General features: G+C 39.1%; 1 protein-coding gene across 3 annotated transcripts; it reads left to right on the plus strand.

The window, feature by feature from the left end:
- The first annotated feature begins 1994 nt into the window (after window positions 1-1994).
- On the plus strand, window positions 1995-26746 carry TM4SF18 (transmembrane 4 L six family member 18). 3 transcript variants are annotated; one of them, NM_001184724.1, is given in 6 exon segments: window positions 1995-2161; window positions 2261-2454; window positions 5638-5727; window positions 20270-20412; window positions 25405-25585; window positions 26349-26746. In NM_001184724.1, coding segments are annotated over 5 exon segments (606 nt in total). In that variant the 5' UTR covers window positions 1995-2161; window positions 2261-2277; the 3' UTR covers window positions 26364-26746.
- The last annotated feature ends 976 nt before the right edge of the window (window positions 26747-27722 follow it).

The raw sequence follows: 27722 nt of genomic DNA on the forward strand, positions 1-27722 counted from the left end.
TATCAACTAATTGCCAATGACTTAATAATGTCTATAGAATAAACATTATTAATGTTGAAAATTAACAGAGGAGCCTGGTGGGTTACAGTCCATAGAGTCACAAAGAGTTGGACACAACTGAAGCAACTTAGCTTGGATGCAATTTTGATATTGGGGGCTTCCCTGGTGGCTCAGTGGTAAAGAATCTGCCTGCCAAGCAGGAGACTTGAATTTCATCCCTGGGTTGGGAAGATGCCCTGGAGAAGGAAATGGAAACCCACTCCAGTATTCTCGCCTGGGAAATCCCATGGACAGAGGCACCTGGTCAGCTACAGTCCATGGGGTCGTAAAAGAATCAGACATGACTTAGGGAAACAACAACAATATTATAGTTTAAGACAACTAGTTCCTGGGTTTGTTTTGTTTGAATCCAAATGTGGCTCCATGTAGCTCGACTTTTTTAAAAAGTATAAGTACAGTACAATTTTAAATATTTATATAAAATAAGTTTTTTTCTCTTGAATTAAAAGAAAATATGTTGCAGAGTATTAATACTTTCCAAAAGATAATAAATTAAACATAAATACTTCTGGGATCAACATTTTAAGGTTTCATGATACAAAACTCTTTGGGTATCAAGAAAAATAAATAAACAGACTTTACTTCTGATTTCTGTACCATTTTTCCCGTTATGTTCCTATAACTCCTGTTTTTATTATTAATGATAACTTGCATTTATAGTTTGCTGCTTCTCTATCATCTGACACTGTTTTGCACACACAATCTTGTTTAACCCACACATTTATCTTTGTGGGAAATGTACCATTTTTTAATTCTCATCTCACAGGTTAGGAAGTTGAGACTTAAGAAAGTTGTCAAGCAGTGTTCTGAGGTTACCAGCAGAAACAGTGGCAATGAGGTCAGGCAACCCTTGAGTTCTTTTCTTTCATTTTGCTTGGCTGCACCATGCAGCTTGTGAAATCTTAGTTCCTCAACCAGGGATTGAACCCAAGCCCTTGGCAGAGTCCTAACAATTGGAATTCCCAAACCTTGAATTCTTTAAACCACTGTCTACATTATATTTAACATATTAGAGCCAAGGTTCCTTCCCATAACCTTCTCCTTATCTCATCAGAATTAGAGGGGTCTGTGGGTCTTTACGGAGAAGGCAATGGCACTCCACTCCAGTACTCTTGCCTGGAGAATCCCATGGACAGAGGAGCCTGGTGGGCTACAGTCTATGGGGTCTCGAAGAGTTGGACAAGACTGAGCGACTTCACTTTCACTTTTCACTTTCATACATTGGAGAAGGAAGTGGCAACCCACTGCAGTGTTCTCGCCTGGAGAATCCCAGGTATGGCAGAGCCTGGTGGGCTGCCATCTATGGGGTCGCACAGAGTCAGACACGACTGACGTGGCTTAGCAGCAGCAACAGTGGCTCATTAAATTTAGGGCAATAATTTGGAAGGGAGCATTCCTCAATTCACTTCAGTCTTATTACTCATAAAATGATAATCAAATCACTCAACTTTTTTTTACTTCCTTTTCCTAAACAGTAAGAGATATGAATGTAATTCCTGTTATTATTTCTCAGAGAAGTAGAGACAAAGATGTGAACTCTTAAGAGGAAAGCTGTTCCAGTTTTCTACCAATAAACTCATCAACTGTAATGTTTCTTCAGCCACCGATTTGCCGCTTTCTTTGTCCTTTTTGTGTCCTCTGTAGCTTAAACAGTGCTTGGTGAATAGTGAGCATAGAGAAACAAAAAGAATACTAAAAAAAAGACAGATACATAGAGTCAAAATATTTGAGCAATTTGCACATCCCATGCCAGTATAAGATCCCTTGGTCGTTTCCTTGTGAAGCCCTGTCCTTTGCTTGGTATGAAACTTGCCAGACTCAGTTCCAACCCCCACCCCAACTTCCTTCTGCAAACACGCTCAGGGTTCCGTCTTGAGTGCTCTAACTCAGAGGAAAATGACTTATTTTAAAAAGCGGTAAAAGCATTGCATTCCTTTGGCACAGGATGAAGACCAGCTCAGCTCTTCAGCTAGTTGATCTTTGTCTATTGTTCTCCAAACAGTAAACCACTATTTCCACATCGACAAGATCCTGGGCTGCATTTCTGTCCGAGTCCTGGCTCCTCATGAATATGAACTGAAGGGCTCTGACCCAGAAAGTGGTAGGTAATCTCGAGAAAGAAAAAAAAAAGACAGGTATGGGGGAAAACAAAACAAAAAACAGGCTTGATGTAATTCTACACTCTTGAAATCTCCTGCAGGTTCTGAGCAGGGTAAAATGGGGTCTCGGAAATGTGGAAGCTGCCTGAGTAGTTTGCTGATTCCTCTTGCACTTTGGAGTATAATTGTGAACATATTATTATATTTCCCCAATGGGCAAGCTTCCTATGCATCCAGCAATAAACTCACCAACTACGTCTGGTATTTTGAAGGAATCTGTTTCTCAGGTATCATGGTAAGTGTAACTTTGGAGAACTTGGGATTGCCGAAGGGGAGTTTTTATTAAGAATTGACTTGTTCCTAGTGAAAATGATGAATCATGGAAAAATCATTCTACAAGTCCTGGGTTTGGGATTTGGAAGATGGAAGGGGATAAAAAGGCAGGAAGTCAGTGAGGACTTGGAGGGTAGCTTTGTATTCAATAAACTGCTTATTTATATAGCTTCAGCAATGCAGGAAGTTAGTCCTATTAAAAGTTGATGGGACGTAGAAATATTATGTCCTTATGAAAGCTGTGGACATAACATTATGTCCTTATGAAAGTTGTATGTGAACTTATGCTATTGAATCTCCAGTAGCATTGCCCTTTTCCAGAATGGATTTTCTATTTACACTCAGGATTTCTCTAGCTTGGAGGGGTATTAAGACAATAGAAAAGGCATAAACTTGAAGATTCAGACAAACTTGAGTTTCAGCCTGAGCTCTGTGATTTGTGTCATGAGACTTTAAAGCAAGCTACTCAGTGTCTTTGGGCCTCTGTGTCCTCATTTGAAGAATGTGAATGATGACATTTATTTTTGAGGGAAATTGTGGGGATTAAATAAAATCTCATGTACGAAGTGCCCAGGATAGAGACTGACATGTAGGCAGCCAGTGACTATCGTGATTATTAATACTGACTGAAGGATGGACCATACCATTATTAAATTGTCTGACATTATACCCCTAATGATAGTGGTGTTTTTGAAAACTAAATCAAGGTATCTACAGTAAAAATCCACGAATGAACGTTTTCCTGATGACTTTGTGCTGTTTAAAAACAAACTGATAAAAAATCATGTTGGCAATTCAGAGGAAAAGACATTTTTCCTGGTTGTATCATTTCTAAAAACTCCCACATGTGTGCTGTAACTTTCCTACACTAATAATAGCAGAAAAGAAAATCCACTGTAGTCTATCTCTACACTTTTGTGGGTGTTTAATTTTGTAATATTAGAACAGCTATGTTGAAAAATGGTTTCATTTAGTTACCGCTTTCACATTAAATTAATAAACTTTGAATTATTAATACCCAGTGCTACTGCACATGCTATATGCTAGGTATATAATCGATGGTGATGGTGATACTATAAATAAATGTAACCCTTTGGGAGAAATTTTTGATATGATATATTAAGACCTATGAAAATGCTTATGTGTTTTGACTCAGTGATCCTAAATCGGAGAATTCATTCTGAGGAAATAATCCAAAATAAGGAAAGAAATGTATACACAGATGTTTGTGGCAGTACTATTTGCATGCGTGTGCTCAGTCACTTCCTCAACTGTGTCCGACTCTCCTCAACCCAACGGACTGTAGCCCGTCAGCATTATTTATAATAGCATAAAGCTAGAAGCATCATAGTATAGACATGGCCAAATAAATTATGGTCTATTAATTTCATAACTGGTGAAGGTTATGATTATGACCATGTAACAACATGGACATATTATTTTGTGTTAAGGAAAACAGATATAACAAAACTGTTAATACATTATGGTTGCAGCTATGTAAAATACACACATGTGGGAGTAAATAGTCAAAACATGAGAAAGTAGTAGAATTTTTGGTAGTTTTCCTCCATTATTCTTGAGCCCTCTGTACTGCAGTTATACTTTACAACAAAAAGAGAAAGCAGTTTCTCTTTCAACACAGAACTTGCCTGTGTTTCTCCTTTGACACAGGGCTCTAGGGTTTAGGTTTAATTATTTCTAACAGTATTGTAATGAAGCTGATTTCGGCACCTAGTTTACTGTGTCTTATCTTGACATTCTTTCTCTCAATATATAATTGTAATAAACAGGAGATTTGCAAGGCATTATGAAAGTTAAACCAGAATCTCTTTGAAACGGTGATAACTAGCAGTGTTGAAAGGAGGGGAATGTAGGACTAACTTTTGCTTATAGTCCATGTAAAATTTAAAACTGTGAAAAGAACTTATTCTCTATTTTCTACCGTTTAGGACTTCTTGAAAAATACTCTTTCAAGAGCAAATCCTTTTAGGAGAAAAGAGAGGAATATAGATAAATAATTAAATACATAGGTAAATAAATGATGGGCTGAAGGAATTTGGAAACTGGGAATGCTCACTCCAAGCAGTAAAATAACAATGGTCTAACTCCACTGCAGGACTCAGTACTGAACAGTAGGAGAAAAGGGTAGGTGGAGAATTTGCCAGAAACAATTCACAACTCATACTTCGCCAAACCAACAACTGTAACATAAAGAAATCCATGTTCTTTCCAGAACTTAAATCTTTTGCCTAAGATATCAAGAGAGGGAAGTAGAATACACTGAGTTCTCCCGGTTTGTTGATACAGGCAAAATACATTGGAAAATTTGAATCTGAGATGATCTGAATGTACTTGCCTCTGGATTAAGAGATTTAGTTTCAGATTAACCATACCTTTCACCTGCCTTCTCAGAGGGCAGAAAGTGGAAAGAGGATGGAAAATGCCAAGGTCTGGAGGATGGTTTTCCTTTGTTCTACAACCGAGTCAGTAAGAAGTGTAGGTTTGCTACAGAGAATGGTCATCTCATGTCTATACTATTTATTCCTACTTAATCATTATTTCTTTAAATTTTTATTTATTTATTTTAAAAATGTTAGTTATTTATTTTTTACTGTGCTGGGTCTTCCTTGCTACGAGCATGCTTTCTCTACTTGTGGCAAGTGGGGGATACTCTCCTGTTGCAGTGCATAGGCTTCTCATAGTAATGGCTTCTCACGTTGAGACCCATGGCCTTAGTTGTCCTGGGTGATGTGGAATCTTGCTAAAGCCAGGATAAAACCCGTGTTCCCTTCATTGGCAGACAGATTCCCAACCATTAGACTACCAGGGCAGGCCAATCATTAGCCTTTCATAGTTTATAACCATGATAATAATAGCTAATATTTATCAGTCACTGGTTATAAATCAAGCACTCTATTCAAGATTTTACATGCAATACCTTATAATAACCTAAAGAGGTGAGTTCTCAGCACCATTTTATAGGAAAGGACTCTCAAGTTTACACAGCTATTAAGAGGAAGAGCTGGGATTTGAACCCAGATCTACGAGATCCCAGAGTCTATGCTCTGAAACACCGAGTTCTGGTTATGAGCTTGAATGCAAACTAGTATTTCATTTCTTATATTGTTTCTCTTCCTTACAATAGATGCTTGTAGTAGCAGCAGTTCTTCTTGTATTGGAGAATGACAACAACTATAAGTGTTGCCAGAGTGAAAACTGCAGCAAAAAATACATGGTAAGAGCAAATAGTATTTTGAGGATGGTTGAGTGGGCTCTGGCTTTCTTTCCTCTCACTCAGAAACACGAAAATACTGGCACTATCATACCCTTTCCGTGATCCTTTCATTTCAGAGTCCAAGAGTTTACTTTCACAAAAATTCTCTTCCATTTTGCATACAGTTTTCCTCCACTTTTGTTCTGCTTATATTCTTCTAGAAATTCAAGATTTAAAGATACATGAAATTAGAATATAATACTACCTCTTCCTAACTGGGTTTCTGTGAGTCTATTTTTTCCCTTATCAAGTTTACAGAGGCTAATTTACAAACAGTGAAGTGAAGTGAAGTCGCTCAGTTGTGTCTGACTCTTTTCGACCCCATGGACTGTAGCCTACTGCACTCCTCCGTCCATGGGATTTTTCCAGGCAAGAGTACTGGAGTGGGGTGCCATTTCCTTCTCCAGAGGATCTTCCTGACCCAGGGATCGAACCCAGGTCTCCCGCACTGTAGGCAGACGCTTTACCTTCTGAGCCACAGGGAAGTTCGACAAACAGGAAATGGCTTCAATTAAAAGTGCAAAATTCCATGAGTTTTGACAGTGAACTCCACGCATGAAACTACCATCATAGTCAAGAGATGGAACATTTCCACCATCCCCAAAAGATTAATCTTTGATCTGCTTTTTATCATTATAGATTAGTTTGTATTCTATATAAATGGAATCACAGAAAATTCGTCTTCTGTGTCTAGTTCCTTCCAAGTAGTGTGAGATTTATCCCTGTATATATTATGTACATTTTCAAATTGGAACTTTAAAAATAATTAAAATAGAATCAAGAGAGAATAATACAACCACATTTTCTAAGCTTATGCTCAACAAGTAGGTGTTCAGTTCAGTTCAGTCGCTCAGTCGTGTCCGACTCTGCGGCGCCATGAATCCCACCACGCCAGGCCTCCCTGTCCATCACCAACTCCCGGAGTTCACTCAGACTCACGTCCATCGAGTCAGTGATGCCATCCAGCCATCAAATCCTCTATTGTCCCCTTCTCCTCCTGCCCCCAATCCCTCCCAGCATCAGAGTCCTTTCCAATGAGTCAACTCTTCGTATGAGGTGGCCAAAGTACTGGAGTTTAGCTTTAGCATCATTCCTTCCAAAGAAATCCCAGGGCTGATCTCCTTGAGGTGTTGGGCTCCTGTATTTCCATCATTATCCAACTTCCCTTCCTCATGATCATTATCACTTATTCATATTTGCATAACACTTCACAGTGGGTTCACATTTACTCAGTGAATTATATTATTGCTATTCCTGTTTTACAGATGAGTCACTTGTGACTCAAAGAGAATATGATTCACTAACTAGGAGGAGCTTAGAGGTCTTGGAGGCATTCTTTGCAACGGTGGTTCTACACAATGGCTGTGCACTACAATGATCTGGGAGCTTGGTCTTAGAATCCCACCCCCAGAGACCCTGACTTGGTTGGTTCCAGGTGCAATCAAATTTAAATGTGCAGCCAGGATTGTGTGGCTTGCTTTCCTTGACTGTTGCTTTTGAAAGATTGAATTAGTTGTGTAATTTACCACTGTGCCTCTTGTGGGGGAAGAGTTAGAAGATTGAAATATGTTCCCTCTGTGTGTCTATTTTTTTTAAGCAATTGACTCAAACAGCCCTCAGTAATTGCTGGTGTGATACTACAGAAAAGTTTTCAAAATTGTTTAGGTGAAACAATGGATTCAAGTAAATTTTAACTTACGATACTCAGGAAATTTCTAGAAAATAAATGTTTATACCATTAAGTATTTAAAAAAAAATCCATGTGTTCAGTTTGCCTTAACTCACTATTAGCATTTCCAGCACAAAGTGATGCTAGAAATATTGTAGCATTTTGATACTGTCTTATAATTGACATTGCATGAGACAACTGGCATCTCAGTGAGAAGAGCAGGAGGAAGGGAGAAAGAATTCCTTGGATTCCCTGCTTGGTTCTTTCAAAGTATGATCTAGAATAGGGATCCCAGCTGATGTACTCCCAGATGCCAAATATTTGATAGCAATGAAATATGTGAGGCTGTAGACATTAGAGAAAATTTTCTATTTAAGGAGGAGAGGGAACCGCTACTCAGATCCAACCAATGGCTACCACTATATTGGTAGCCATATAATTCTCAGCTTTCAATAGGAAGTGGAAATACGGAGTTTTTAAGTAACACTTTACAATTATAAAATGTTGGCAATTAATTCTCGTTTAAATACACTGTGCAGGCCAGATTTGGGCCTGCACCAGTTTGTGACTTCTGAAGCTCTGGAGTGCAAATTTAGGTCAGCCAAGATTTATTTTGTAGAGGAGAAAGAAGTTTTCCTCAACCCTCTTAAAATCCCTGGTTGGGTATGAGAATTAAACTGATGACATATTAACATGAGAAAAGCATACAAACTATGTTGAATTTTTACATGTATATGGTGATTTTCGTAAGAGAATGAAGACCCGAATGCATGACTAGAACACCAAGCTTCTAAACGTTTTAGACAAAGAAGTAATAAAATTGTGAAGAATGACTAAGACAGAGAGATTTGAGTTAGGATAGAGAAAGGTGAAGAAGTAACTAGGAAAAGAAACGTTTATTAATACAGATTTCTTGACCCCAAATTTCAGACTCTGTAAGAATGTCTTGTTTCCTCCTGGTTCAGGGATGGTACCTCTCACCTGGGTGTTTTATGGGGAAGAGGGGTGAGAGGGTAGGGGAGGTCAGAGTGAACATTCTGCTTCTGTGGTTTCCTCAAACTCCTTCAGCTTAAGATATTAATGTGCCAAGGTGCCATATTTTGGGGTAGTGTGCCCTCAATCCCATTCTTCTTCTGTCTGAAACTTCCCTGAAGAAGTTTCACAGTCCAGAAAATGAGGGCATACATTGTCCAATAACCCAATGAATCAGTCTCTCAGTCCTGGACATTCGCATGAAAGCAAACAAGCAAAAAGTTAACAGCTAGAATGAACTATAAACTCAGGTTTTGAGTCCCGAGAGTGGCTAGTTGAGAAGGTTTCTAATTGAGAAGTCTTCTAGTTGTTGAAACTCTAAGTCAGATGGAGTGAGAGCAGGGAAAGGTAATCTAACCGAGTTTTCTGCTTCGTAGCTTGAATGTCTCTGGAAAAGTCATCAGGTGTTCTGCTGAACTTTCTGAAAGGCTCACACAGCAACAGGAACAGATTGTCTAACATGAGCTATGGTGGTGTTTTCTCTAACATTTATATCAAGTTGCCTAGCTTTAGCTTGTCCAGTTTCAGAAAAGGGGAAGTTTTAGTTCTTAATGATTCCAAGTCAGAAGGGTGGAAGAAAAATTGGAAACATTAATCTGGGGAATTGTAGCCAGATATTGAAAGAAACTAAAAGAATTTAGGATCCAGTCCAGTGGATCCTAAGACAATGAATAAGACTAGAATCTGATATCCACAAAGTGTGTTATGATTTTCCAATGATTTTCCATATTTTTTCCTATACAATAACCCTCATTTCTACCAGAAATAGCCAAAGACTAATTCATTTATGAAATAAATCTAGTTGCATTAAACTTGGCCTGATTATTTACATAAGTTCAGCAAGAATAGTGATGACCATATAGACTCTTTTAATGTCCTCTTTGCTGGAACTTTTCATAAGGAATCTCAGATGAGACTTTTCTAATCCTCTCCCCAGGCTAGAAAGACAAGCCAAGGATTGCCATCAGACTTTATGTAAAATTCCCTTAGATTTCAGTTAATTTCTTTCTTCTTTAGGTCCCCCAAATATCCTGAGATTTCTGCACCTGCCAGGAAGTGACTTTCATTACCCACCTGGTAAAGCCGCTGGGAATCCTGTAAGCAAGGTACCAGGCCACTTTTTCCAAGGGACTTCATTGGCTCCATAAAGTCAACCTTAGTTCCTTAAAGTTGTCTGGTCGTATATAATTCCATGCATATTCTCAAATACGACATTCTAGTCAAAGCCTTGGTAATATAACCAATTTTTCCAATTGTGTCATGTTAAAGAAGAGCAGATTCTTATTGAACTTATGCAAATAATTATATTGCCAGAAAAATAAAAATAATCACTAAGAGTTTTCAAATTTTGGAGGGATCAGGTAGGAAGATAAAGTAATTATTTCATCTTTGTTCATAAAGGTATACTTTACAAAATTGCTCTAAGATATAGATAGCTGAAAAGAAAAGAGAAAACAGTTTCCTTAAATATGGAAAGCAAAACACTAAGGAACCAGCAGTGTTTTAAAGAGAAAGTAATAAAGAATTGTAACTCATCAGTTCCATGTACTTAATTTTTCTCCTGCATGATCTTGTGTTAACCATTTTATGAATCCATCAGTTTCTCTGTAAGAGTTTTGGAAAGTTTTACTCAGTTCAGTGATATGCTGTTAAAGTTATCACAAACCTGTACCTGTTAGCATTCTTTCTATGAATCTCCTTGAAAATAAATACTTCTGCAAAAGCATCAGAATAAAACAATGACTCTCTGTTAATGACAAAAGACTTTAAGATGGCCGAGGTTAAAGACTTAATGAGAGTTTTTGTGTGCTTAGTTAGTCATGTCCGACTCTTTGGGACCCTTTGGCCTGTAGCCCACCAGGCTCCTCCTTCCGTGGAACTTTTCAGGCAAGAATACTGGAGAGGGTTCTCATTTTCTCCTTCAGGGACTCTTTCTGGCCAAGGATTGAGCCCACGTCTCCTGTGTCTCCTGCATTGCAGATGAATTCTTTACCCATTGAGCCATCAGGGAAGCCCTAATGAGAGTTTAATATAATACAAAAGACAATAAACTTTGATTACTTCTGAGACTTACAACATTTTAAGATAATAACTAGAATTATGACTGTTAACATTATACTGGGGCTTCCCAGGCAGCACTGGTGGTATAAGAAGACGCCTGGCAATGCAGGAGATTCAGGTTTGATCCTTGGGTTTGGAAGATCCCTTGGAGGAGGAAATGGTTATCCACTGTAGTATTCTTACCTGGGAAATCCCATGGAGAGAGGAGCCTGACAGGCTAGAGTCCACGGGATCACAAAGAGTCAGACGTGACAGAGCACACACACACACATTATATTAGGACATACTTTTCTAGGAATGCCATATAATTTGTGGAACATTTATATTAGTAACATGCACCCTACAAATATAACCTAAAAAGGCTAAAATTCACTTCTTATTTGACAAAGCTTTCCATGTAATTTAATATATCAAGTAAACCTAATTATTCTCTCCCTCTCCTTCTCTCTCTCTTTTTAAGGAAAGAGAAAATATTACAGAGATGTTTCACTGGTCCTCTGGAAAATCCCAAATTTAGTTGGAGGTCAAAAAGACTTTAGAATTTGATTTGGGGGTAACTTTGTCAAAAATATCAAACATTAATAGGATCACAAGTAACTGTGAAACAATACTTGTGATCCATTTCACTAAAGATAAACAGTTTCAAAGGCAAATACAGAAAGTTACATAATTGTAAGACAGAATAGACAAATAAGCAAAAACCTTTGACTCTAAGTAATGAAGACTCTATTGTCTTAAATAATCAAAGATGTGGTAAAAACAACATGAAGCCCCGGAAATTATTTTGATAAAACACAAAATCTTTGCTTCTGGGTAGATTACACAAGAGGTTAAACACCTTTCATGATTTCTTATCAAGAGGATACCAACAGTCCAATAAAATTTGTGATAAGACCCCATTCTAGCTTTTCATCCATGTGCTTTTGACATTGAGGGCTTCCTAGGTGGCTCACTGGTGAAGAATCTGTTTGCCAAGCAGGAGACACAGGTTTCTGATCTCTGGCTTGGGAAGACCCTTTGGAGAAGGAAATGGCAACCCACTTCAGTATTCTTGCCTGGGAAATCCCATGGACAGGGGAGCCTTGTGGGCTACAGTTCGTGGGGTTGCAAACAGTCAGACATGATTAGTGAAACAACAACTTTTCATGTTAAAGCCAGACTGACAGCATACAATTTCCTCTCTCTTTTTTCAACTCTATATTCAGCCAGTTTGTCCTTTTTTCTCCTCTTCCGCTTTCTGAAACAACCAATTATTTTATTTGGAATTACTCTTTTCCCTTAACAAAAACTCATCTCTATAGCTCATACCTTTAATCAAAAGCACATCTTACTTTCCTTCCATACAGAGTCATTCCTTAATTACTTCTAGTAACTTTGACTGAGTAGGCTCTGGGAGTTGGTGATGGACAGGGAAGCCTGGTGTGCGGCAGTCCATGAGGTCGCAAAGAGTCAGACACAACTGAGTGACTGAACCGAACTTTAATTATATATGTTAATCAGAATTCTTAACCTTTAGAAATTTTCATTTCTAGTGTAAACTAAGAAGTAAGCAATTATGAACTGTTACATATCAACATTCTATTGATTGGAAAGTTTATGAATATATCATATTATTTCATAATTTCTGGAAGAATACATTTCCTCATAATATTAATACAGTTTTTCAATGTGGCACAAGACATGTTCACTAACAAGCTCAAATGATTTGTCTATTATCAGAGGACTGGGGTAACCCTGCTTAAATTTTTTCTTCTTTTTCTTAAGTGCAGAACTGTTCTGTTTCCAATCTTTTATAATGTCTTTTATAATTGTTTCTTATTTTTTATAATTTCTTCCAACATTTTGTGTTAGAAGAGGTTTGGGGATTGGTAGTTTGGTGAAATTTTGCTTTTACAGCTGCATTTCTGGTTTTGTAAAGACTCAATTTGTAAGACAGACAATTGTATTTTCATTCCTTTAAGAACTGATTTGTAGCCTGAATGACGGCAAGAGGCTGACCTGCCCATTAGACTACATTATCCTCAAGCTGTTTCCTTACATCGGGGAGAAGATTTCCAGCTATGATGCAAATGGAAATATCTCCATGTTCTAGATTTAGATCTGTGTGTGTTTGGAACATTTTCATAAATCATTCTACAAAGCCTTCCGCATGTTTTCTTTTCCTGTGAGTAGAGTGTTATTGTCACTTAGGAGAGAAAGCTTTTTTTAAAAGGTTTCTATCAGTCTCTGAATATCAACCTCCAATTCAGCCAACTTCTAACCATACAACTCTTTAAAAAGTGTTTCAAGTATTTAAACCAAAGGTATACTTATCAAGTGACTCAAAATTAGCACTTAACCATGGGCACAATTGTGAAAGTTGCTCAGTCGTGTCTGACTCTTTGGACTCCATGAATTATCGCCTGCCAGGATCCTCAGTCCATGGAATTCTCCAGGTCAGAATACTGCAGTGGGTAACCATTCCCTTGTCCAGGGGATCTTTCCAACCCAGGGATCGAACCCCAGTCTCAAGCATTGCAGGCAGATTTCTTTATCATCTGAGCCACCAGGGAAGCCCATGGGCACAAAAGATGTCCCTAAATAGGGTATAAGAGATACAGCCTTATTAAGATCCAAAACCTCTTCCAAAGATAGCTGTTGGGCTACACCCCACAGGCTTTCAAGCTTCAAGACAGATGAAAGCTCCTGGAGTCAGCAACTGAGACATTAGAGATTTAATGGATGGGAGCCCTTACACACTTGAAGCAAGGTCCTGGAGTGACAACCCCCACCCCCATCCACGTGCAGTGGATGGCAGGCAGGGTATGGTGGCAGTCTTCACTCCCTGGGGTGGTGGTGGGGGGAGATTGCCAGCTATAGTGAATTTACTTCAGTTGGCTCATTAGTTACCAGGGAAACCATCAGAAGGGCACACCTCTCACTGGTCCTTTAATAAGAACAATCATTAACTGAGGCCTGAGGCAAGTATATAGGAGGGTCAGTCTTGTGAGTAAGGTGTAAGTGAAGCAGGCACTGGTTGAACAGGATATGTACAGACAGCAAAAGAGCGGCCATCCTGAGGGGCCTGACTATACAATAGCCAAAAGAAAAAAGATTCAGACAATCTCTCCAAAGAGCAGTTGGGAGGATGCTAGCCACAAATGGGGCACAACCACATTTCTGTATAGTCATCCTTACAGGGCTTACAATCTGACGTTTGGCTGTCTGCTAAAGCAAGAACTGACATTTGCATGCCCTAATGGGCAGAAAGCCAAGCCAAGTTTTGAGGACACAAAACAAGAGACAATCAGGAAAGCAATACCCATTTTTGGGAGGGAAAGGATCAATAACCAATTCAGGGACTTCCCTGTTAGTACAGTGGCTAAGACTTTGAGGTCCCAATGCAGGGAGCCTGGGTTTCATCCCTGGTCGGGGAACTAGATCCCACATCCTGCAATGAAGAGCAAGGATCCTGTGTGCCACAACTAATACCCAGCATGGCTAAATAAATAAATAAAAATAAATATTTTTTAAAAATAACCATTGAGTACCCCCAAACCAAATTGTAATCAGAGTCACAATCTCAAAAACTAATTCTTACAAATGCTTTTCTCCTGCCAGTCTGAATCTGGAAAGGAATGGATCTTTATCACCTTCGTCCAACTGGCCCACCCAGTTTCTTAGAGAGTTAAGAAACTAACTCAGCAAGAATTCTTCTGCCAGCTTATGTCAGAGGTCTAGGGTCTCTGACTGCAACCTCAGAATTGAGCAGGGTGTCCTCAGGAAATGGCACTCCATGGTGGTGACAGAAACTGTAAGAAAGAAAATGAAGTTTTCCTCCACATTTTTAGGGTCCCTAACTAGGTCTGAAAATTAAACTGACAAAGACAAGTTGAGAAAAGCATACAGATTTTATAGAATATATCCGTATTTTGGTGAGACTTCCACAGGCGTCTACACAAAAGAATGAAGATCCAAAGATAAGAGCAGAGTAGGAAGCTTCTGTACCTTTTAGACAAAGAAACAACAATTAACTTGCAAAGAATTGGCAAGTCAGAGGGGTTTGGGCTAGGAGTACTAAATGGTGAAAAAGTAGCTTGGAAGGTAAGGTTTAGTTTAACAAGGTTTACACGGATTTCTTGGCCCCAAATTTCCAGTCTGGTGGTAGGAATGTCTTCCTTCCTCCTGGTGCAGTTAGGGTACTTTTCACATGGGAGTTTTATGACCCGTTTCAAGGAAGAAGGGTGGAAAGGTGGGGGAGGTCAGATAGAGTGAACTTCCTGCTTCTGCCGTTTCCTCAAACTCCTTCAGCTTAAGATATTAATATGCCAAGATGCCATATATTGGAGCACCATGACTTGAACCCCATGAACTTCTTGGTTGCTATCATTTCCTCTGTGGAGTGTCATTTTCTGCCAGCATTCTGTGGGTCATTATCTTTGGAAAACAAATCTTGGCCAGATAAGAGCACTTGAAATAATAGATAATATTTTGATTATATTGTTCACTTTTCAAATAATTTTTTCTATGCTTTAATTTTTGAACCAACCCTAGGGTGCTCTAACTATCTGCATCATCTACATTTTATAGAAAATGAAACTGTGACTCAGAGAGTCTTATTCCCACTTTATTTTGAAGCTACTTTGTTTGATTGTCCAATTGTATCCTCTCATTAGAGTGTAATCTATATATGTATACATATATATGTATTATGCTATGGCTGCAACTTCCCCAAATAAGAAAATTCTCCACTTATCCTTTTAGCAAACTGCTTAAGGCTACATTTGGTAAATAAAGAACTCAGTCTTTTGAAAACATCCTTCTTCCTTTTTCAAAGATGGCTTTGATGAATAGGTAATATTTTTTACAAAGTATAACAGAAATCTACTGAAAAAATAACTATTTATTTCATCCTATGAGGTGGCAAAACTCTGTTGTAATCAATATGAGAAACATAATTTAAAAGAGCTTTCATCCTATGTGAAGCCACCAAGGAGATCACTAATATCAAATAGGAAAACAAAGCATAATTGTTTTTTCTTTCTTTCATTTTTAAAATGCTTCTTTCTAATTTTCCATAATTATCATGTATCAATGTTCAGTTCAGTTCAGTCATTCAGTCGTGTCCGACTGTGAGACCCCATGGACCGCAGCATGCCAGGCCTCCCTGTCCATCACTCCCGGACTTTACCCAAACTCATGTCCATTGAGTTGGTGATGCTATCCAAACGCCTCATCCTCTGTCGTCCCCTTCTCTTCCTGCCCTCAATCTTTCCCAGAATTAGGGTCTTTTCAAATGAGTCAGCTCTTCACATCAGGTGGCCAAAGGATTGGAGTTTCAGCTTCAACATCAGTCCTTCCAATGAACACTCAGGACTGATCTCCTTTAGCATGGACTGGTTGGATCTCCTTGCAGTCCAAGAGACTCTCAAGAGTCTTCTCCAACACCACAGTTCAAAAGCATCAATTCTTCAGTGCTCAGCTTTCTTTATAGTCCAACTCTCACATCTATACATGACTACTGGAAAAACCATAGCCTTGACTAGACGGACCTTTGTTGGCAAAGTAATGTCTCTGCTCTTTAATATGCTGTCTAAGTTGGTCATTACTTTCCTTCCAAGGAGTAAGCGTCTTTTAATTTCATGGCTGCAATCACCATCTGCAGTGATTTGGGAGCCCCAAAAAAAAAGTCAGCCACTGTTTCCCCATCTATTTGCCATGAAGTGATGGGACCGGATGCCATGATCTTCGGTTTCTGAATGTTGAGCTTCAAGCCAACTTTTTCACTTTCCTCTTTCACTTTCATCAAAAGGCTCTTAAGTTCTTCTTCGCTTTCTGCCATAAGGGTGGTGTCATCTGCATATCTGAGGTTATTGATATCAATGTTACATTCATCTAACATCTAAATAATTCTAAACAAAGACATATAATTTGAGATAACTTTTGTTCCACAAATCACAGGTTTTTTCTTCTCATTTTTAATTATCTCAGCTTTTGAATTTATCAACTGGCTTCTGCATGTTTTTGTTTGGCCATCCTACTCTCACTTGAAATCAACATTTTAAAAACTAAATTAAATTTTCTCCCTAACCAAACTACATTTCTTGGCATCCCAGTTTCTGTCTCCTTTTCATTCAAGTCCCAAACTTTAGAATTTTTTTCAGCCCATTTCTAGCTACTCATTGCCTCTTTAATGTCTCTTTCCATCCAGTGCATGTCTTTGTCAACACGACTTGAAGTTTTCTCTACTTGGAATTCTTCTTTGTGGCTCACTCACTTCTGGTTGTTAGGATACCCTTGTTATAAGAAGTTTCCAAAATAATTTATTGGCTCATGTCACTTTGTTGCCCAAAAGCTAATCCTATGTCTTGTTGGGAAAAGGGCTATTCCAGGTCTACGTTGTAAGTTACTTCAGTTGTGTCTGACTCTTTGTGACCCCATAATCTATAGCCCACCAGGTTCCTCTGTCCATGGGATTCTCCAGGCAAGAATACTGGAGTGCATAGCCATTCCCTTTTCCAGGGAATCTTCCAAACCCAGGGATCAAACTCACATCTCCTGTATTGGCAGGTGGATTCTTTACTAGTTCCAGGTCTAGGGATACCTTGTGCCAGAAAGCAAGGATAGGCTCAAGAATGACAGACATATGTCCAAGGGCACAGGGATTGACTTGAAGGGATGTTCCCACTGGTCATATTTGGGCCATATGAGCACCTAAAATAATAACAATTATGAGTTATAACAATGAATTAGAAAATCCATGAGTCCACAATAAAGCAGAAAGAGAGAGGCAGAGAAGAGAAACAAGAAATAGAAGTTCTTCTGTGCAGAAAAATGATAACTTACAAATGAGGAAAAATGATAGAATTAGAAAGCAGCATTGGGCTTCCCTGGTGGCTCAGATGATAAAGAATCTGTCTGCAATGCGGGAGACCTGGGTTTGATTCCTGGGTTGGTAAGGTCCCCTGGAGGAGGGCATGGCAACCCACTCCAGGATTCTTGCCTGGAAAATTCCCCATGGACAAAGAAGCCTGGCGGGCTATAGTCCATGGGGTCACAAAGAGTCAGACACAACGGAGCGATGAAGCACAGCACATAATACAACCACTGATTGTGATAATTGGCGATCAGTGAGTATGAGGATCAGTTCAGTTCAGTTGCTCAGTCGTGTCTGACTCTTTGTGACCCCATGAATCACAGCACGCCAGGTCTCCCTGTCCATCACCATCTCCCGGAGTTCACTCAAACTCATGTCCATCGAGTCGGTGATGCCATCCAGCCATCTCATCCTCTGTCGTCCCTTTTTCCTCCTGCCCCCAATCCCTCCCAGCATCAGAGTCTTTTCCAAGGAGTCAACTCTTCGCATGAGGTGGCCAGAGTACTGGAGTTCCAGCTTTAGCATCAGTCCTTCCAAAGAAATCCGAGGGCTGATCTCCTTTAGAATGGACTGGTTGGATCTCCTTGCAGTCCAAGAGACTCTCAGGAGTCTTCTCCAACACCACAGTTCAAAAGCATCAGTTCTTCGGTTCTCAGCTTTCTTCACAGTCCAACTCTCGCATCCATACATGACCACTGGGAAAACCATAGCCTTAATTAGATGGACGTTTGTTGGCAAAGTAATGTCTCTGCTTTTCAATATGCTATCTAGGTTGGTCATAACTTTCCTTCCAAGGAGTAAGCGTCTTTTAATTTCATGGCTGCAGTCACCATCTGCAGTGATTTTGGAGCCCCCCAAAATAAAGTCTGACACTGTTTCCAATGTTTCCCCATCTATTTCCCATTAAGTGATGGAACCAGATGCCATGATCTTCGTTTTCTGAATGTTGAGCTTTAAGCCAACTTTTCACTCTCCTCTTTCACTCTCATCAAGAGGCTTTTTAGTTCCTCTTCACTTTCTGCCATAAGGGTGGTGTCATCTGCATATCTGAGGTTATTGATATTTCTCCTGGCAATCTTGATTCCAGCTTGTGCTTCTTCCAGTATGAGGATCAGTAGATGCCAAATCCATCCACTGAAATGTCTTTTGGGAACAAGATATGACAGTATCGAAGTATTAGCTTACAAATTACTTTCTAATTGAAAAGTAGAAAATATCCATTTATAGATCCAAAGGACACCACTTTAATCAAGAGATCAAATTTAGCATCATCAGTAGCAGTGAGAAGCTCATAATGGACACACACAGATCAAGTGTTCTTGCCAAAACGTTTCATTCAAGTCCAGTTGTGAGAAACAATCAGAAAATTCTTAGATGTGAGACTTTCTACAAGAAAACTGGCTGGGACTCTTAAAAAATAATTGAATATCCTAAAAGAAAAAAAGTCAGTATGAATAGTATAGATTAAAGGAAATTAAAGAGATGTAGCCTTGTGCATAAACCTTCATTGGCTCCTGTACAAAAAAGTGAAAACCAATTGCAGAGTAATAGAATATATTTCTTCTTGGAAGATAAGTACTGGTGTTTAGGGATGAGATATCTCAATACCTGCAAGCTATTTTCAAATGGTTAAGCAACAAAAATGTAATAAATGTATTTTTAAATTGATGTGTGTATAGATGTACATATACATAGAGAGAAGAAGGGAGGAAGAGCAAGCAAAAATGGTAGATGTCAAAAGAGGTGAGTCCAAGTAAAGGGTAGTATATTTTCAACATCTGTGTAAACTTGAAAATTTTTTAATGAAAGGTTGTGGGAGGAGAGAAGCCACTTGCCCAGAAGGATGATGTCTGATCTCCTTGATCCAGCATCCAAGGCATCTTTTGCCTGGATCTCCTAAGCTGCATTTACTTTATAAGCTGGATCATGTCCTATTGACCCTGTTTTCTCAGTATCAGCACCACGCCCATTTGGTCTTCATAAACTCCCCTCTACTCCTCTGCAGGAATTCCTTCTTATTCTTTTTACTGGAGTATAATTGCTTTATAATGTTGTGTTGGTTTCTGCTATACAATGAAGTGAATGAGCTGTATATATATATATACATATATCCCCTCCTTCTTGAGCCCCCCTCAGCACCCCCATCCCACCCTCTAGGTCATCACTGAGTACCAAGCTGAGCTCCCTGTGCTTTATAGCACATTCCCACTAGCTATCTGTTTTATATATGGAATATTATTCAACCATAAAAAGAAACAAAATTAGGTCATTTGTAGAGATGTGGAATTCCCTTTTAGATCAGACCAATCTACTTAATCTCACAACTTAGCTTGTATAGATCTATCAGTAAACACTGCTCATTCTTTCTACTCAAATGAAAACACCCTGCTCCTCATCAATCCATTCTCACTTGAGTATAAACATGACCATATAAGCTAACACCTGCTATTTCCCTGCACATTCCTGTATGTGAAGATATTCAATTATGATCTTAAGAGAAATACAAGGATCATAACTTTTGATTCTTAGAGAATCCACCCTACCTAGAAAATAACATCTTCAATAACAAAGTATAGATTGATTGATACACATCCCTTTATTGTATTCATATATGAGTTTATCATTATTTTGATATCAAACTTCCAGGAAAAAAAAAGGAAGAAATTAATTTTCTCTGTGACATGCCAAGGAAAAAAATCATTTAAAAACTTATTTTTCAGGTCAAGTGGGTTTGGATTGAATGTTTCTATTTTTCTGTGGACATGGGTATTGCACAGACTTCAGTAGGCTTGGATGAGTAGGGGAAGGTTACCTACCTGATTATTTGCTTACAATATCCTCTTATCTCATTCTATGGCACTAACCTCCTTCTATGTTTAATTTAGACAGTGCTGTCGATGATCTTTTCTGCTCTTGGAATTGCTTTCTCTGGATACTGCCTGGTCATATCTGCTCTGGGCCTTCTTCAAGGTCCGTATTGCCGTACTCTTGATGGCTGGGAGTATGCCTTTGAAGGCACTGCAGGACGGTAAGGAATAATTCTCTGATTTGGGAGGATATCTGAAAGTCAGAAACACCTGACTTCATGCTCATACTCACTTTTCGTGATCACTTTGTGGTTCTGTGCATCTACCTTAGTCCAGAATTTTCTTAATAGTTTACTGATATTCTGACCAATTTGTTCCGACATAGTCATTGTTTATATATATTTTTTTTCCTCCAGTCTTTTAATCCCACATGCATGACAGCATGTTGAGGCTGTCATTAGCATTTCCAGATGAAAGCCATGTTTCTACTCTACTGCAGAACAACTTCATGGTTATTGTGGTCTGGCAATTGCTGGAGCTTTGGGGATCTAAGTTGTTCTGAGAAATCAGTCTCGTTTTGTGGCCAAAGCACATTGGACATGTAGACTCTTACAGATGTAAAATGGCTTGGCTGGGATAGCATCACAGTGCCCTCAAATAGTGCCATCTGGAGCTATACCATCAGGAGCCACACAGAGATAGAACCAGGCAGAATGGGCAGCGAAGTGTGGTCTGAGATCCAAGGACAGTGTAGGTGCAAGAGTTTGTGGAAGCAGCCAGGAGCTTACTGAGTGTGTCGCAAAGAAGACTCCAACGGGTGGCCTTGCTCTGAAGGCTGGTAGTTCAGTCAGGTGCTGAGGGACCCAAGCCTGGATTACGGAATGCCTCATACTGGCATTGTACTGGACTTATAGGCCCTTCAGCTCGAGAAGAAGGGCCTGGACAGAGATACAGGGAGAGATCCACTGAATCTCTCCCTGTCTCATTCTGTGCTCAGAATTCTAACAGAATAAATGAAGGAGGGTCTGTACCTTTCCTTGGGGAAGTTACACCTTCTTCTCAATTCCCCATGACTGGCTCTATTGTTCAGTCTCATTCATGGGACTGCCCTGGTGGTCTAGTGATTAAGAATCCACCTGCCAATGCAGGAAGAGCCTTCCAAAAGAGCCTCTTTATTTCTTGAAAGTGAAAGAAGTGAAAGAAGGCTTAAAACTCAACATTCATAAAATGAAGATCATGGTATCTGGTCCCAGCACTTTATGGCAAACAGATGGGGAAACAATGCAAACAGTGACAGACTTTATTTTCTTGGGCTCCAAAAGCACTGCAGCCATGAAATTAAAAGATTCTTGCTCCTTGGAAGAAAAGCTATGACCAACCTAGACAGCATATTAAAAAGCAGAGACATTACTTTGCTGACAAAGGTCTGTCTAGTCAAAGCTATGGTTTTTCCAGTAGTCATGTATGGATATGACAGATGGGCCAAAAAGAAAGCTGAGTGCTAAAGAATTGATACTTTTGAACTGTGTTGTTGGAGAAGACTCTTGAGAGTCCCTTGGACTGCAAGGAGATCAAATCAGTTGATCCTAAAGGAAATCAGTCCTGAATATTCATTGGAAGGACTGATGCAGAAGCTGAAACTCCAATATTTTTGCCACCTGATGCAAAGAACTGACTCATTGGAAAAGACCATGATGCTGGGAAAGATTGAAGTCAGGAGGAGAAGGGGACAACAGAGGATGAGATGATTGGATGGCATCACTGACTTGATGGACATGAGTTTGAACAAGATCCAGAAGTTGGTGATGGACAGGAGTTGGGCACAACTGAGCGACTGAACTGAACTTTCAATGCAGAGGACATAGGTTGGATGCCTGGTCTAGGAACTAAGAGCCCACATGGGTACATCCTGAGTCATGTCTGATTCTGTGCAATCTCATGCCCACCAGTCTCCTCTGTCCATGAGATTCTCCAGTCAAGAATACTGGAGTGTGTTGCCATGCCCTTCTCCAGTGTATCTTCCTGATCCAGGGATCAAACCCAAGTTTCCTGCATCTCCTGCATTGGCAGGTGGATTCTTTACCACTGTGCTATCTGGGAAGCCCAAGATCCCATATGCCCTGGGGCAACTAACTGACCAACTACTGAGCCAGTGCAGCCAAAAATAAAAGTAGATAAATAAATATTTTAAAAAGGAAAACAAAGCTCACATCCATTTCAGGCCTTACATACTCACCTCATCCTGCTGGACAGCACAACTGCTTCTCTGCCCATAGCTGCTTTTATTCTAAAGCTTCCTCAAGACTCCACATGCTGTGAGCAGAGCTCTCCTTCAGGTCTGAGAACCTAGAAAATTATTTCAGGTTTTTTCTGAACACTTGAAGGAGACACTCCTTTGGGACTGAAGGGGCTAGGAAAGGGGGCCCTAATGTAGAAAGTCTCACTGGGTACAAAGATTCATTTTTTATGCCGTCAACCCTTAAAGTTTTCCCCACCATCAAACCAAATAAGGCTCCAATTTCAATGTGAAAGTTGCCCAAATCAGTTCTTTTTTTAATATGTATTTTTATTTTATGTATTTTTTGGTTATGCCAGGTCTTAGTTGTGCCTCGCAGGATTCTTGATCTTCATCGTGGCATGTGGCATCACAAATGGGCCCCCTGAATTAGGAGCTTGGAGTCTTAGGACCACGAGGGACGCTCCCCCCAGCCTAGCTATTCATATGTACATTTATTCAACAAATATTTATTAAGCACCTACTATGTCCAGGCCTTGGATTAGGTGCTAGAGAATCAAAAATAAATCACACAGGTTCACTTCCCTCTAGAAACTCACACAAACCTAAGAGAACATTCTGCTGAGATGACAGCCTGAGAATGTACATTTCCCTTGGAGCACAGCGCTTCTATGCTTGTGACTCTGGGTTCAAGTCTTCCCATCTCCTGCTTACAAACTGAATGGCCTTAGACAAATGTCTGGATATCTCCGAAACTCTGTAAACTGGAGGTAATAATCATCTCGCAATTGAAAATTAAACAGAAGTAAAGCACAAATTAAATGTAATAATCTCTCAACATGCCAAGTTTTATTATTAAAATCATGGCTTTGCATAACCTTCTTTACCATGTGATGTCTTCCATCTGCTAGTGGCAGGCAAGTTCAGCCATTGGTTCAGCCTCTGGCATCCTGACCAGTGAGAATCCTGAATCAGTCTCATTCAACAAGCATTTGTTGATCTTTGCAATGTGCCAGGCACTGCCTTAGGCCTTAGATGTGCCCATTCAGAGATAGATAAATCACTACAGTCTTCTCATAGTACACCATTTAGTGAGGAACTAGATACACAGACAAAGCTATGGATATATTTATAACATAATGAAGTAAATGCTGTGTTAAACTGTGTATAGAGATTGTGGAGAGAATGAACATCAGGGCAAACTTCTCTGTTGCTTCCCAGACCCTGCTAGTGTACTCATGCCTCATTCTATTTATACAAGGAAAATAAATAGAACCATATCCTAGGATAAAAATAGAAATCTTGCAAGTCGTCTTCCTTTAAGGTATTGGATGATCTGTGCAAAGGATAGACTGGGAACAGTCTAGAGAAAGGATCTTGAAGTGATTATCTTTCCTGATGGCTGAGATTGAACTAGGATTAGGAGGGTGTATGAAATGGCTCTTGGGAAATGATCACAGGAAATTACATCTGCATCATGCTTTATAGATTCCAAAGCATTTCTACATTCTTCTCATCAAATATTCACAATAATCCTAGGGTTAGGTATTTTACACCCATTGTCCAGATCAAAGAGGTAAAGTTCCTAACCCTAGATCCTACAGATCCAGGAGTTCTGAGTCCATATTCAGTACTGTTTACCACTTCAGACATTCATTAGCAATATTAAGAAATTTTCAAGAGTGCCTCTGAATGTCCCAGAACATAGAGAAAAGGAAATGAAGAAAGGGAAGAAGGAGAGTTACATGCCACTTGGCTGGCACCAAGGTTGCCTGAATGGCTGCTTTGGAAAAAATCATCTTGCTATTAACAAGATATTTACAAACAACTCTACCCTGTAATCGAACTTGATTGTTTTTCTTCAGGGGATTTTTTTTTTTTTTTTTTTTTGAAGCGATCTGTTTTTATTTCAATTTAGTTCAACAAAGAGAGTGTTACATTTGGAGAAATTCTAATGGCCATAACTGACCTGGAAGTGGGCAAAAGTCAGTCAGGATAATTCAACATGGTTTTAAGATTATCTTAAAGGAAGGTGGTTTAATCCTCAGAATCCTGTGCTTAGCTAGATGGATCAAACTGCTGGGTCTTTTGCATTTTCCCTTCATATGCTCAATTTTCTTAAAAGCTGCAGAACATACAGTGGACCCCAGACCAGCAGCATCACCTGAGAACTTAGAAACACAAAGTCTCCAGTCCCATCCAGACCTTCTGAATCTGAAGTTCTGGGCTGGGGCCCAGGAATCTGCATTTTCACAAGCCTTCCAGATAATTGATGTATGCTCAAATTTGGGCTTTTCCAATGGCTCAGCAAGAACCTGCCTGTAAAGCGGGAGACGCAAGAGACTCGGGTTCAGTCCCTGGGTTGGAAAGATCCCCTGGAGAAGGAAATGGCATCCACTCCAGTATTTTTGCCTGGGAAATCCCATAGACAGAGGAGCCTGGCAGGATACATTCCATGGGGTCACAAAGAGTAGGACATAACTGAGCATGCATGCATGCATGCTCAAATTTAAGAACCACTGTTATAAAGGGCTTTGGGACAGAGTATAGGAATAACTAGCATCATTTCTCTTTGCTGTTTTACCACCTGTTATTTTATATCCAATGCTAGCTCAGCCCTGTCCCTGAGAGCCCAGGCTAACTTCAGGTTCCTAGGAAATGGTCAATCTCTGCCTCTCTTGGTGTTGACATGTGCAGCTTCTCATTGCTGTTGAATTCTTCAGTATGCATCTTGCCTGCTAAGTGAATTAGAATTGTCTGAGGCAAGCATGTTCACAATAAACATAGCCCAGTGCTGTGTATACCACATGTTCAATATTTATATTTGAATAATTTGATAAATTAATATTGAATAATATTATGTATTAAATATATATATTAATTTCCCAAACGTATGAAAACTTACATCCTTCTTCCTTGGACCAAGTCTTTAAGCTTGGCCATGTGTCATGTTGACCAACTCCTTCTTCTCTCTCAGTTTCCTTACAGATTCCAGAGAATGGATTCAGTGCCTGGAACCCGCGCACGTAGTGGAATGGAACATCATCTTATTTTCTATTCTCATAGCTCTCAGTGGACTTCAAGTGATTGTCTGCCTCATCAGAGTGGTCATTCAGTTGTCCAAGAGTCTCTGTGGAACCTATTCAGTCATCATCCAGGTACCAGACCCCCCTGGCACCTGTACCTCCTCCTTTGTCCAGGATTCAATGTGTCTTGCTGGAAGACTTTTTGGAATTGCATCATTTTCCTTCCATTCCTACTGCCCTCATCTTTACTCAGCCTCTAATATCTCAATTTTTCCTTATATTCCAGTGTGTCTGTTGGCTTGTCTAAATGGACTGAACCAAAGGAATAATTATAAAATCATCTTCTGTGTACCATGGTGAAATGTTGCTCATTCAAATGTTTTGAATGAGCAACATTTCTATGTAGAAATAACTCAAAGCTCAAAGAAATCTGACCATTCATTAAGAATGTCCCTGTTCATAAAATTGTCGAAGGCTCACAACCTAATCCCAGTGAAGTAATTTCTCTTTTGAATGCTGCTACATTCAGCTATTCATAATAATCTTTCTTTATTATCGAGTTATTAGTGAGTGGTTTTGAAGAAGGGAAATATGTCTTTATCCTATTGAAATGACAGTACTTCTGTTTCATCTGCTAAAATATTAAAGTTAATTTAATTATGTTGAAACTGCTAAAACTATTCAGCAAGTTCAGACTAAAGAGAAATCAAGAATGAGACATCTTGCATATTGTTTAACAACATATAATGGTTAATACCTTTCCTAGTAATTTCAAATAGATATTTTCCTGTTCTATCACCTTTAGAATATATACTATAAGTTTAAGTTGCTACCTGGATTATGGATCATTAATCAAGTCAAGTTTACTCACTTTGTTTTTCTTTATTTTTTGTAGCCTGGAATCATTTGAATAAGGACAAGAATGTTTTTCTTCATCAAGATATGGCCATCTACCTATGTCTTCTGAATGGACTTGAGGGTCATTTTCAAATGATGTTTTTTTCCCTCCAGATGGTGTTTGCTGTCCTCACTGGAATGCCGTCCTTCCTTTTAAAATTTTTTTCAAAGCTATATGTGTCAGGATCTTCAGAAATGTTCATACCTTTTTGATCAAATCAAATAAAATAAATCCAACTTCAGTAAACTTCACTCTGAAAATAAATAAGAATACAAGATAAAACTTTATGCAAACACATATATTTGAACATTATTTAATATTCTGGAAAATTAGAAATACCCAGAAAATCAAACTTTATGGAAAGGATTAAATAAAGCATGGTACATTCCTTGTAATATGATATAAAATGATGTTTTAACGATAATGAGTACTGGGGCCTTCCGTGGTGGTCCAGTGGTTAAAACTCCAAGCTCCCAGGGCAGGGGGCAAGGGTTTGATGCCTGGTTGGAGAATTAGGAGCCCACACATTGCATGGGGCAGCCAAAAAAATCAAAAAATAAATAAAGCTTATGAGTTGTACTAGTGAAAAAGCAGGTTACAAATTTATATTTGCAGTATAAGCATAACTATCTAAAACAAACAAAACCAAACAATCAAAATATAGTTTTTAATAACTGAATCTAGCTGGATTTACACAAAAATGTCAGCTGTGGTTGATTTGGGTCACAGGTGACCCTTCCTACTCTTCTATATTTTTCATGTTTTTTAATTACTTTTTACTATTCAAATACTATTTAAAAAACATATTTTTACTGTAAAAATTTTGCTATTTTCCCAAACTTTAAAGGAATATGCTTTTTCCAAATGTGTTCCAACCCTGACTATCTGTAAACATCACAGAATAACACTTGAGTCAATGTTCAGTGGGGAAAGTAGTGAGATAGATTAGCCAAAAAAAAGTTGTACATAAACTTATACACTCTAACTAGGCCTTGGCCTTATTTTCTCACTCCTGGTGGTGACTATGGTGGGTACAAGAGGTAGACTTAAATGAATGAGCAGTTGAGGACACGCTCAGTGGTTTAGAGAAAGTGATGACTGACTAGTTGATACCTGTGTCATGGGAAGTTACCACTACTGTATTTTTTTTTTAATTTTTTAAGAAGTAAAACACTTATGAGCTTTCTACCTATACTTGATATAACCTCCTGGAGGACAGCAGTCATGTCTTATATTTTCCCATCATCCATAGGGCATAGCACAAAGTGGGCATAGGAGATACTTAATGTTTCACAGTCATGCCAGGCTCTTCTGCTCTCTGTGGCTGCTCCCCTGAGTATCTGTCTCCATCATAGGCCCACTGGGCCTTAC

Source organism: Bos taurus, chromosome 1, assembly GCF_002263795.3.
Source record: "Bos taurus isolate L1 Dominette 01449 registration number 42190680 breed Hereford chromosome 1, ARS-UCD2.0, whole genome shotgun sequence".
NCBI lineage: Eukaryota > Metazoa > Chordata > Mammalia > Artiodactyla > Bovidae > Bos > Bos taurus.